The sequence below is a fragment of the Cygnus atratus genome, chromosome 2, assembly GCF_013377495.2.
Source record: "Cygnus atratus isolate AKBS03 ecotype Queensland, Australia chromosome 2, CAtr_DNAZoo_HiC_assembly, whole genome shotgun sequence".
Lineage (NCBI taxonomy): Eukaryota > Metazoa > Chordata > Aves > Anseriformes > Anatidae > Cygnus > Cygnus atratus.
In genome coordinates, this window is record NC_066363.1 from 54,584,003 (window position 1) to 54,597,072 (window position 13,070).

General features: G+C 40.4%; 1 protein-coding gene across 6 annotated transcripts in view; it reads left to right on the forward strand.

Annotated features, from left to right (window-relative positions):
- TNS3 (tensin 3) overlaps positions 1–13,070 on the forward strand; it is a 255,871-nt gene that overhangs the window by 224,718 nt on the left and 18,083 nt on the right. For all 6 annotated transcript variants that reach the window (XM_035549809.2, XM_035549804.2, XM_035549805.2 and 3 more), the window contains 4 exons: positions 4,235–4,406; positions 6,972–7,615; positions 8,237–8,323; positions 11,227–11,358. In XM_035549809.2, coding sequence (XP_035405702.1) covers positions 4,235–4,406; positions 6,972–7,615; positions 8,237–8,323; positions 11,227–11,358 — 1,035 coding nt within the window. The remainder of the gene's footprint in view (positions 1–4,234; positions 4,407–6,971; positions 7,616–8,236; positions 8,324–11,226; positions 11,359–13,070) is intronic.

Here is a 13,070-nt window from a genome sequence, read left to right on the forward strand (position 1 = left end):
CAATCTTTATAATACTTGGGAGCGCCACTGATTTCAGTAGGAATATGGCCTAAGACTGTGTTTGCACCAGTATGAGAGTGAATACACTATATCTGAACTATTACAGATTCAGATTTTCTTAACTCTTCTCCACCACACCCATTTCTGTAGGCATTTCCTTTAAAGTTCACTTTAATGGCTGGCATGGATCTAATTAATGTTAGTTAAAGACATTTTGGTAGTTTTCTAATGCTTTCCTCATCCAGTTAAGTGGTTGCTCTGTACAGTATGTGTGCTATGTGAGGAATTCAAATGGTTTTCAGTCAGAGCACTGTTTTGCAGGTTTTCTTATCTCAGGCATTTCTTTTAAGTACCTTCCATCGTCCTGATTCAAATAATAGCAGAGACAGACCGTGCCATGAAAAGTATTGAAAAGATTTCTTTGGACTTGCTTCAGTGGAGCTCACAGAAACAGTGAGAATCTTCCTTCTTTTTACAGCATTAGTATGATTTCCTTATGGAAAAAATTAAGATTAAGATTATTTTTAGTCTTTGTTGGGCTGGAGTTGTTCTCTAGCTTTCGTATTTTTGTTGTTTTTCTTCTCCACATCAATCTTTTTAAGTGTATCCAGTACTCTAGAGAGAGTAGAGACTGTTTCGTCTGTGGTCTCCTCATTGGTTCCAGTCTTGCAGATGTTTAGGTGATTGGAACTATTCAGGTGTATGAAAATATTCAGATGCTTAAGTGTATGCAGTATCATATTGCATGGCCTTATCTGAGGTAGAAAACAGCGCAATTGAACATGAGCATATGTGAAAAGGTTTTGGATTGTTTTAGTGTATGCCAGAATAATTAAATAACAAGCTCAATAGAACTTGAGTAGTTATAACAATGCACCTGTAAAGAAAAGGAATAAATTGTTCCTTTATAAAGCTCTTCAATAGTAGGGAGCTGAGGGAATAGTCCTGAGGGAAGTGGTGGATGAAGTTGCTAAGCCACTATATTTGAAAAGTCATGCCAGTCTGGTGAAGTTCCCACTGACTGGAAGAGAGGAAACATAACCGCTGTCTTTAGGAAACGGATAAAAGGAAGACCTGGGGAACTACAAGCCAGTCAGTCTCATCTCTGTGCCAAGCAAGATCATGGGGCAGATCCTCCTGAAACTATGCTAAAGCACATGGAAAACAGAGAGGAGATTGGTGACAGTCAGCATGGCTTCACTAAGGGCAGATCGAGCCTGACAAATTTGGTGGCCTTTTACAACGGTGTTACAGTGCTGGTGGAAAAGGGAAGAGCAACTGATGTCATCTACCTGGACTTGTGAAAAGCATTTCATATTGTCCTCCACAACATCCTTGACTATAAAATGAAGAGACATGGATTAGAGGGATGGACCACTCAGTGCATAAGGAATCAGCTGGAAGGTCTAACTGAAAGAGTGTGGTCAATGGCTCAATGTCCAAGTGCAGAGACTGGTGATGAGTGGTGTTCCTCAGAGGTCTGTATTGGGACAAGTATTATCTAACATATTTGTTAGTGACATGGATAGTGGGATTGAGTTCACCCTCAGGAATTTTGCAGATGACACCAACCTGAGTGGTGCAGTTGACATGTTGGACGGAAGAGATAGGCTGGGACCTCGATGGGCTGGAGGGTTGAGCCGAGAGGAACCTCGTGATGTTCAGCAAGGGCAAGTGCAGGGTCCTGCACCTAGGGAGGAATAACCCAAAGCACCGGTATAGGCTGGGGTGTGTCTGTCCTGTTAGAGTACAGCTCTGCAGAGAGGGACCGGGGGGTCCTGGTGGACAGCAGGCTGACCACGAGTCAGCAATGTGCCCTTGTGGCCAAGAAGGCCAACGGTATCCTGGGCTGCATTCGGAAGAATGTTGCCAGCAGGTCAAGGGAGGTGCTCCTCCCCCTCTACTCAGCCCTGGTGAGGCCACACCTGAGTATTGTGTCCAGTTCTGGGCTCCCCAGTACCAGAGGGACATAGAACTACTGGAGTGAGTTCAAAGGAGGGCTACGAAGATGATGAGAGGAATGGAGCTCCTGCCGTATGAGGACAGGCTGAGAGAACTGGGTCTGTTTAACCTGGAAAAGAGAAGACTACTGAGGGGAAAACTCATTAATGTGTATAAATATCCGAGGGGAGGGTGTCGAGAGGATGAAGCCGGTCTTTTCAGTTGTGCCCAGCAACAGGACAAGAGGCAACAGGCACAAACTGGAGCACAGGAGGCTGAATATGAGAGGGCACTTCTTTCCTGCGAGGGTGACAGAGCACTGGAACAGGTTGCCCAGACAGGCTGTGGAGTCTACTTCTCTGGAAATATTCAAAACCTGCCTGGATGCCATCCTGTGCAGTGTGCTCTAGGTGATGCTACTCGGCAGGGGCATTGGACTAGATGGTCTTCAGAGGTCCCTTCCAACCCTGCCCATTCTGTGATTCCATGATTCTGAGATGCCATCCAGAGGGACCTTGACAGTTTTGAGAGACTGGCCTGTGCAAACCTCCTGAAATTCAACAAGGCCTAGTGCAAAGTCCTGTGCCTGTGTTGGGGCAATCCCAAACATGAATAAAGACTGGGAGATGAGTGAATTGAGAGCAGCCCCGTGGAGAAGAGCTTGGGGGTATTGGTGGGTTAAAAACTGAACGTGAGCTGGCAATGTTGCCCAGGAAGCCAACCATATTTTGGGCTGCATCAAAAGAAGTGTAGGTAGCAGGTTGAGGGAGGTGATTCTCCCCCTCTGCTCCATTCCTGTGAGATCCCACCTGGAGTGCTGCGTTCAGCTCTGGGGCCCCCACCATAAGAAAGGACTAATCAACATAGATCTGTTGAAGCAGAGCCACGGGAGAGCTACAACAGTGATCAGAGGGATGGAGCACCTCTCATATGAAGACTGAGAAAGGCTCTCATATGAAGGCTGAGAAAGTTGGGGTTGTTTATCCAAGAGAAGAGGAGGCACCAGGGAGACCATATTGCAGCATTACAGTACTTAAAGGGGGTCTACAGGAAAGATGGAAAGGAACTCTTTATCATGGATTGTAGTGATAGGACAAGTGTAATGGTTTTAAACTAAAGGAGGGTAGGTTTAGACTAAATATTAGGAAGCAATTCTTAATGGTGAGGGTGGTAATGCACTGGAACAGGTTGCTCAGAGAAGCTGTGGATGCCCCACCCCGGAAGCGTTCAAGGCCAGGTTGGATGGGGCTTTGAGCAACCTGATCTAGTGTCTCTGCTCTTTGCAGGGGGAACTAGATGATCTTTAAGGTCCCTTATGTGATTCTAGCAATAGCATTCACATGATTCCTCATCCAAGTGCATCCATTTTAACTTTATCCTGTACTATCTACAATCAGTATAAATAAGTTGAACTTAGTTCAGTCTTGAATCAATTTAGAAAGGTCTGATGCTATTTGCAAGCTATTAGAAAAAAATGGTCTAGTTATTTTATTTCTTTCTCTGTGTGGTGTGAACAAAGTCACAGTTCTAAACCCATATTTTCTCTGTTCTTCTCAACTGCCTTTCAACCCTACTTGTCCTTTTCTCCTCACGTGAGCAGTATTCTAGACCTATAGCAAGACAAAGAATTACACAGAATCACAGAGGCCTATAGTCATCATCTAGTCACACCCCTGCTCAAACAGGGTCAGCTAGTGCAAGTTGTACAGGACTACTGTTGGGTCAGGTTTTGAATATCTCCAAGGATGAAGACTCTACAACCCATCTGGGCAAGCTGTGCAAGTGTTTGAACAGTCTTGCAGTAAAAAAAAAATGTTTTCTTGTGTTCAGGTGGAATTTCATGTTTTAATTTGTGCTCATTGCCTCTTGCCTCATCAGTGGGCGCTATTGAAAAAACATTGAATATCTTGGCCTTTCCTGTTATTTGTCACTGAGTGCCCTGCCCCATTCAGCAGTGGGCTGAAGGTTGGCTGAAATAACCCTCCAGTTTTCTATCTCTTTGCTGTTTAAGTGCACGCTGTGTATAGTTAGGTAGGAAACTTGAATAGACATATCTGTCTTAACACTGTGGGCTGTGGAATGCAGAACAACTTGCCTTTGCCGTTTGTTCTCCTGCTGGATGTTTTCAGCAATCAGTGTTGTGAAATAAAATGTTACTGTTTAAACAAGAAAAAAAAAATTGTTTTTAAAGAAAAATCGGTCATTTTATAAACACTTCTTTCAGGCAGTACAAGGCCTGTAAAAATGTAAGTTGTTTTTCAATTTGTCTTGTACTTTGTTTCCTTTCTTGCAGAATCTCAAAGTTACAAAGAAGCCCTTAACCACTCTATGATAATGTCTGACAGCACCATGGGTGCTAACTCTGCTTTGCTGAGGTCCAACATGCAGATGGATCCTTCCTTTCAGCGGTGTTTAGCATCTTCATGTACTGCTTCAAGTAACAGTTCTATCCCAGTGGGAGAAAGGTAGGAAAAGATTCTCTGACTTGAGTGTTTAGTTCTCATTATTGTGATTTCCAGCCAAGATGTTATGCTTGCTTGTTTGTTGCAGAGCATTTGTACAAGAACTTTTGAGTTTCGTTGTGACATGTGATGATGTTGTTGCCCACCATCTGGAAGTTAACACATTCACAGATGTTATTTATATGTCTGAGAGGCACATGTGGTTTTAAAGAAAATCTAGGAATACAAAAATGGATAGGGACAATCAGTGGTCAGTCATGAACAATTACCTGTATTTACTTAATAGATGGGATGTTTCATTAGAGCTGATAATGTTTCCTTCTCTATCACTCTGCAACAACATTCTTTTGTGGCTAACTGTCCTTTTCATGGATAATTGGCTCCTTTTTCACAATAAGTAAGTATTTGGAATGCTGTTGGTTGGTGTGCCAAACTCTCAGTAAGGACTTACAGTGTGTTGATTTCTATATGTCTTCCTATCTAATTAATTTCATTTTCAGTCAGTACTGGGACTGTGAAAGAAGTTTCCTGTTATAATTATGACTGTGAATCATAATACTCTTGTTAGGGGATTCTGTTGTTTCCCCTAGCAAAATGGGTCTCACCAGGCATCCAGAATTCACTCAGAGTGTTGATTCTTATTTAAAGCAGTGAGAATTTAATGGTACTCACATATCAGCTCGAGCTGGGTGCCTTCAAGGAGGGACCCCACTCAAGACTTTCCTTGGGTTCTTACACCCATACAGTCTTTGTCCGTTATGGTCCAATAAGTTCTTGACACATATACATTATGTTACTTCAGACTGGCAATTCTTTGTTGCAGAGCACGATGTCTTCTCTTATCTCCTGGGGCACACTCTCATTCTGCCATGTCCTTGGTCAGCACATCCCCACCCCCCATCCACACAAAATGTTGCTCAATCACCACTACATAACAGGTTCAGGTTATGGGAGCTCATACTGCGGCCTAAGGCTTCACCAGATTTGCCCTACTGATGTCAAACAATAGCTACCTAAGTTCCTTACATGCCAGTGGCTTGTTTCCCTTTTGCTCTGTATAAAGTATGTTAGTATTTTCTGAGGAGAAGCCAATTTGACATTTAATTATAAGTGGATATGAATTACAAGCTTATCAGGCAATGCAGTCATTATCAAGCTTGCATTCCTTCCTTAACCTTTATCTAGAAATTTTTGTTCCCTTCTTTTTAGACGTTTTGTTTTTCCTGTTGCTTTTCATTTCATCTAGCTGATAACTACAGCTTGTTTTTTTTTTTTTTTGAATGGTTCCTTTCTACCCTTTGCTTCCCTTCTATTTCTTTATGGTCCTTCTACTTGGATCTGTTCAAATCTACTGGTATCCATTTCCACAGTTCCCTTTTAATTAAAATTTTCTTTATAATTTTGTTAATAAATTTTTATTTTTTATAATTTTTATGCCAGTTCCTTTCACTTTCTATCTCAAAATGGGTTTGTTCTCTCTTTACATATGATATTGCTGATAATGTTTTTCAGCCAAAATTGAAGGGCATCTCACTTTCAGAAGTAAGAAGCCAATTTAAACTTTCATGAGATGGTTTTGTCAGAAGCATAATCTGTGGTGTTTAGAAGGATATTTGTTATCCTTCACTTGAGCAGGCGGAACTCTTAGCCAGTAGAATAATCTAATGTTTATTGTTGTCTTTATAAATAATAAATATATAAATACTTAATATCCATCAATCAAACAGAAGCTTGGAAAAGTGTTTCTCGTACTCTGTATTGTTTTATGTTTATTGTTCCCATATGCAAAAATTAACCACTGGACTTGCTTCTCTTCTGTTTGCAATATAAATTTTATTAGAAAGAGGCCTAATCTAACAGTTGGATCTTGTGGACTGTGTTCTTACCATGCTTATTCACTTATTATGTGATGGTGAACAATGCTGTCCTTAGCGCTTGTCTTGCACTTTCCCTTTTCCCCTTTTTGCCTTCCCTCTTTCCCCTTTCCCTTTATCTCCCCTTTTTAAAAATTAACATAAGAGACTCTGCATGTAAGATCTATTGTGGTAGTGTCAGTCTTATTCCATAAACTTTTGTCATTGCCTTTGATGACAGCCTTGGCTTAAGAGCCTTCTACTGCTCTTTTTCAGCCAGTGCTGTAAGTCACCGTACGGAGATCCTCCATGACCTCTGTCTGTGAAGCAATGTTGTACACAGTCTCACTGAATCAATTCATATTAAAAGTAATCCTCTCAATTAGGAGGAAGGAGGAGTGTTTATAACAGTGCTGAATTTGGTGGCCTGACTTACAGTACAAGCTCAGAAATGGTGTCATCAACATTGGCTGGATGGAGGGTGAGATAAGGCAGAAAGTAATGAACTACATTGAAGAAATGAATGATCAGGGTGGGGCTGAAGTCCCTTGTTCCAGCTGTATTGCCAGATCTTTCTTGTTGTCAAAGTGTACCTCAGTGAGCAAGTGATTGCTTTCAGTTATGACCACAGTATGGACTGTGTAGTGACTTTTTAGGAAAATGATTTGGCTGTTTTATTATTTTTGTGTTTGATTTTTGGCTTTTTTTTTGACAGCTCTCCTGCAACAGAATGTCCTTGGCTTGAAAGCAGCCCTAAATCTTCCCCATCGCTCCAGCTTTCAATGGGAAATACAAGGCCAACAGGAAGTTACCTTGTGCCTTCAGAATTTTCACACCCTGTGCAAGATGGTTCTGTCTTGTCTCATTTCCAAACCCCAGGACTGCAAGTTGTCACCCGGAGCAGCCTGGAGAAATCACCAGTGGAGCAGCAACAAGAACCTGCTAACAGCTGCAGTGCCCGGGCCTACAGGAACTACAGTGGGGGCAACATGGTCTGTAGCTCCCCCCAAGAGGAGAAACAAGCTACTTTCATAGCCAACACTAGCATCTCTCCTAAAACCATGAGCTCATCAGTGGCAAGTGCAGAGGACAATGGCTTTTTGGCACAAAACTTTCTTACAGTGGCTTCTGGACACAATAGTCAAAACAATGCGATTCATCAGCACCTTGGAGGGAACCTACATTCTCAACCACCTCTTCCAGAGAAAAAGAGGTCCTCTGAAGAGGACCGTTCCTTCACCTCTGTCTCACCTTCTTCAAGTGGCTTCTCTAGTCCCCACAGTGGAAGTACAATCAGCATCCCATTCCCAAACATCCTCCCAGATTTCTCAAAAATTTTAAGTACTTCCCTCGTGCCAGGTAGGTTCTGTATCAGAGAAATGCAAAATACTTCTGAGTTGTATGAGTTTACCTCCCATTTAGAGGATTTTTAAAATGAGGAGGGGGAAAAAAACAGTGGAATAAAAATGGCAGAGAGAACTTGAATGCTTGCAATAAGAGGCACCATTTTACTGGTTTTGGATGTATTATTCTGAGGACAATGCTGCAGAACTGTTTCTGCCCTTCCTTAATTGTCAGCTGATGGCATCCCACATTTTGAGCTGTGAAACCACAAACAAGGAGTATGCATTCCAACCTCTCTTAATAAAGGCTGGTTTCTTTACGCATCTTTGCTATACTCATGTCAAGAATAGTTAAAAATGTCGATATGTATTCACTGGGTCCCATTGAAAAACTTTATATTTAGTATAGCTTTATAAATGTAAGAGTTTTTCATATTCTATAGGTTTTGCAAAATTAAACTTTAAGAGGGCTTTTGGAGTCTTAGTGTATGGTTCTGAAACAGTTCAAAGTTTCTCTCTGTTGTCCTAATCATGAGTTTTTAGAATCGTTAATGTGGTTGGAAGTTGAAAAGAAAAGCAAAACATGCTTTTATATTTAGAAAATTTCTTAACTTCTCTTTCCCCTTTTATTTTATAGAAAACACAACGGATAAACATGTGACTGTGAAATTTGTCCAGGACACATCCAAGTTCTGGTATAAACCAGATATTTCAAGAGAACAAGGTATAACAATTGATGTATATTCTGAGGTATATACTTACAGAAAGGCTAGTTGGTGAATGTGCCTTTTTTTTATGACTACCAGACATCTCAAATAATTACAGAAAGAAATATAAAATCTGTAAGGGCCAAAGACAACTTCAATTTATTTTGTCCAAAGGCTGAGTTTGAGAGTGGAGGACATTCAAGTACTTCAGACAAATTATTATCCTAATTTAAATAACCACAAAGTAATTTGAGTATTCCTGTGGTAGCTCCTGCGAAAGTGCTTTACTGAGAAACTAATTTGTCTGTTGCTGTCTCACAACAATGGAAGTTGATTTAAGGTATGCTGAAAGAAAATGTAAGCAGAGTATGCTCTATTAATGCAATCTGATATTATGGTGAGTCTTCACCAGTGTGCCAGGCAAAGCTATTTTGGCCTCCAGAGTTCGGAATAGCAAGTATGCATGATGCAATACCAAACAACTGCTGCTCTCAGAAACCATTCGAGTACAAATGTGATGCTCTGGCATAATTTCAGCCATGTGTGTTTCCCTGTGTAGATAGGTTGAGAGATCCTAAATATCAGAGAGTAATTTATTATCTAGGATTCATTATAAAAGCATCCTCATCTACCAGTTGTTCTGTAGCCTAAATTTCATTTTCAGCTGCAAGTGACATACATTATTTCTTAAAGATCACAAAATAACACTCCTATGGAATAACATCTTTATGATGTACAATATAGATACATCTATATGTAGATATATTACTGAATAGGAGTGGAAAGTTTTTATTACATATGTGAAAATGTATACATGCAAACTTATACTTTGACCGGGCATCAATATGTAAATAAAGTATTTTGGATGCTTTGTAAATGCAGTCAGTCTGACTGACCATCCTTGTGTCTGTACTGTAATATTGAGCTATACTGAATAGCATTTAGTGAGCTATTGAAAGCATTTTAAACTGGGATTCTTAAAATGAAGTTGTTGAAAAGGAAAATGTCAAAGCAGTTCTGTATTGGGAAGGAAGTTTACATCATCAGACTTGGAACTAGAACCAAAAAGCTTTCAGCTATTGGCAAATGATGAATTGCTGTGTCTGTCTAGTTCGTATTTTCTCAGACTGTGAGGATGCCCCTTATAGTATGGTGGTAACTATGAGCCTAGGAGGATAAAGGTCATAGAAAATGGATTATTTATTTACCTCTGGATGGTGTTTCACTGGTTGTTTCACTTCACTCTCCTTCCCATTTTCTGCTCCCCACCCATAATGAGCACTGAGTGCTCTGCAAATGGTCAGAAAAAGTTTCCTGTCTTCATGTGGATTTAAAGAGGGGAATAGATCATAAAGGAATTATAAACCTAGCTGCTTGAACAACTGAAAACAATTATCTTCCCAACTTTGTAGTATGCCTCTTTTCACCTTACCAATTAAAATCTATTTTTAAAAGTGAGGTTAAGATTTTTGGCTATTATGTTTCAGAGTCTGTAGCAGACTTGTGCCAAACAAGAGCAGTTTTCTTGCAAATGATTTCTCCTAGGAGAACTTCATATCATGCTTCAAGCAGAGATCACAGACTATAGATGTAAAGTATTTCAGTGTTTCGACATTCGAAGAGCAAATACCCACTTTCATCCCCTGTTTTGCTTTAAAACACATAATAGAGTGAGAGTACTTTGCAGAGACAGAAGCATTGTTTGTAGATGAGAACTGATGGCCTCTGACTACTGAAGCTACATAAGAAAAGAAATACACTGTTGTCTGTTCAGCCTGGGAATTAAAGGGCTGTGCTCTCTGTCATGATTCTAACAATTTGACAATATGTAAACAGGAATCAGCTTGCCCTTTTTTCTTAATAAGAAACAACGTGGGGCCAGGAAAATTGGGAATAGGGCCACATTTTCTTTGCCTGGGCTGTGTGTGTGTGTGCACATGCACATACTTGAGGTGTAGTTTTTGTCAGTTTGCTCTTATTTTGCTGCATTTCCTTTGATATGGTCACTGAGATCAGAAGAAAAAGAAAGGGACAAAACCCATATTTAATCTCTTCACCTTTTAGTACATTTTCCGAGTATAAGTATTAGAAATATTTTTTTAGTTTAGTGTGTGGCATTTATTTTTTGGTTTGGTTTGGTTTTACTTTTTTAAGGGAGGGTTGTTTGCCATGAACTTAAACCCAAAATTTCATTTGGAGCTTACATCAGCACTGTCATCTTGAAGCTGCTTTTGCATTGCCAGAAAGTTCATATGTGACTATCAGTATCAGCTATGATCATCAGTATCAGACTTGATTACCTAAGCCAGTACTGCAACAGTAGTTGTTAACTAATGGTTGCACAGTATTCTTGATAAATGGAAAAGCATGTAGCAAATGAAAAATCATGCACAGACCTTTGGCGTTTATGCAGAGATTCCAGCTTCAATTTTGTTGTATCATTTTTGTTGTATCATTCACAGCTGCAAGTGATCCCAACTACATGTGTGCAGGCACTGACCTGAGGCACAGATTTAAGCTACTATGTAAAAATCAGCTAATTATCAGTTGTAGCCTAGTGGGTGGTAGAAAGCTGTTGACTTGTCAATGTAACAGCAGTTTACCGCTACTCAGCATTTTCTTCTGGTAGCACTGATTGCATGAACCCTGGTAGAACCTGCATCCTTCACCGTTAAAAAAATCACTAGGGATCTGTATTTCAGACTTCCTTTGAAATAAGTATCCATGAAATTCACACGAGATGTTTTCAGTCAGATCCCCCCAAATATGTTCAATTATAGTCTGTCCTACAGCAATGGAGACATATAAAGGATCTTATTTTCTTTACTCTCATTTTAATTATAGATTTGCACCTGTAATTTTTGAGTTTGTTTATTGTTCTGGAAATGTTTTTCTCTCTCTTTTCTAAAATTCTTTACAGCCATTGCTGTTCTCAAGGACAAGGAGCCTGGGTCATTTATTGTTCGAGACAGTCATTCTTTCCGGGGAGCCTATGGGCTAGCAATGAAAGTTGCTACACCACCTCCTTCTGTTCTGCAGTTAAATAAGAAAGGTACTGTATGCCTTCTATCTGTCCTTTAACAAGCCACACATGTTAGAAAGTCTGTATTACTGTGTGTTAATCTGTAGGAATCTTCCCACTTCCAGTAAGTGCAACTTGAATTACAGGCTCTGTTTAGTTCTTTGCACTAGTATCATATTGAATGGGACTGAATAAGATGTTGTTTGTTCTTCAGTTTGACCATGGCTTGTGAATGTATGTATATTGTGGCAGTACATGTATCATACCTTATCAACCTGATAGAAAAACCATCATCTCTGTAATGGGTCCTCCCTAGCAATTAGAAGTCTGTGTTTCATCCTCATACCATCATGCAGAGCTTTCACTTGGCTGGGTTGTTGAATATTTTTGACCCCAGGATTTTGTTTTGAGACAGTTCTACGTTAGAGAAAAATCTCAGGAGGTTGCCTAAGGAAAGCTGATAGTTGTTTAAAAGAAGTGATGAAATATGCATACTCTCCCAGCTTCATTGCCTCCATATATAACTTGTACCTGATAGTTGTGAAAGATAAAATGAAAAAGCATGGAAAGCATAAATCAATTTATGAGATCTCAGTAAGCACTATCTGTACTGTTCTTGGCTCATTGGTGCTACTAGAAAGGAAATGGGGTGATTTTCATTGCCTGGGGAGAAAAGCTACATAGATCACAGGAAAGCAGTGAATGTTAGTGTTGTGGTTATGGAAGTGTACTTTGCTCTCTCTTTCTTTTTTTCTTTTTGCTAAGATTTAAAGCTTACTCAGAGAGAAGTGGCAAGGTTAGCAATCCACCTGTATTACAATAACATTTTTGAATTCTCTACACTTCATATGTTATCTTGAGATAATTTCTTATTAAAAATTGTCATATAATACTTCTTTTTGTTGTCAAGAAACATCAACAGAACCACTGCAATGTCAAATTTGAGGTAGACAGTAGGGGTGCACTGGTGATAGCAACTGCAAAGAGGCAAATGGAATAGCTGTAGGTGTTTTTATTAATCTCTTCTCATCAGATCAATGAAATCCAGGAAGACATGAAAGTTCAAACTCTACTAGTGTTTAAGAGCCAGTTTATGTTAGTTGTACTGCAGGTAAGTGGTAGCAAAAGAAAATTGTAATCAAGACTCTAGCATTCTTCCAATTCACCCTCAGTGATATTTAGCTTTGATTCCAGTTGCTTCATCCTGGAGGGCACGAATTTGTTCAGTCTCATAGAATCATAGGTTGGAAAAGACCTCCAAGATCAACTAGTCCAACTGTCCCCCTACCAACCAATATTACCCACTAAACCATGCCCCTGAGTACCACATCCAACCCTTCCTCAAACATCCCTAGGGATGGTGACGCCACCACCTCCCTGGGCTTCCCATTCCAGTGCTTAACTATTCTTTCTGAGAAGAAATTTCTCCTAATTTCCAACCTGAACCTCCCCTGGCGCAGCTTGAGGCCATTCCCTCTAGTCCTATTGCTAGTTACCTGTGAGAAGAGGCCGACCCCCAGCTCCCCCCAACTTCCTTTCAGGTAGCTGTAGAGAGCAATAAGGTCTCCCCCGAGCCTCCTCTTCTCCAGACTAAACAACCCCAGTCCCCTCAGCTGCTCCTCACAGGACTGGTGTCCCAGGCCCTTCACCAGCTTCATAGACCTTCTCTGGACATGTTCCAGAGCCTAGATGTCCTTCTCATAGTGAAGGGCCCAAAACTGAACACAGTACTGGAGGTACAG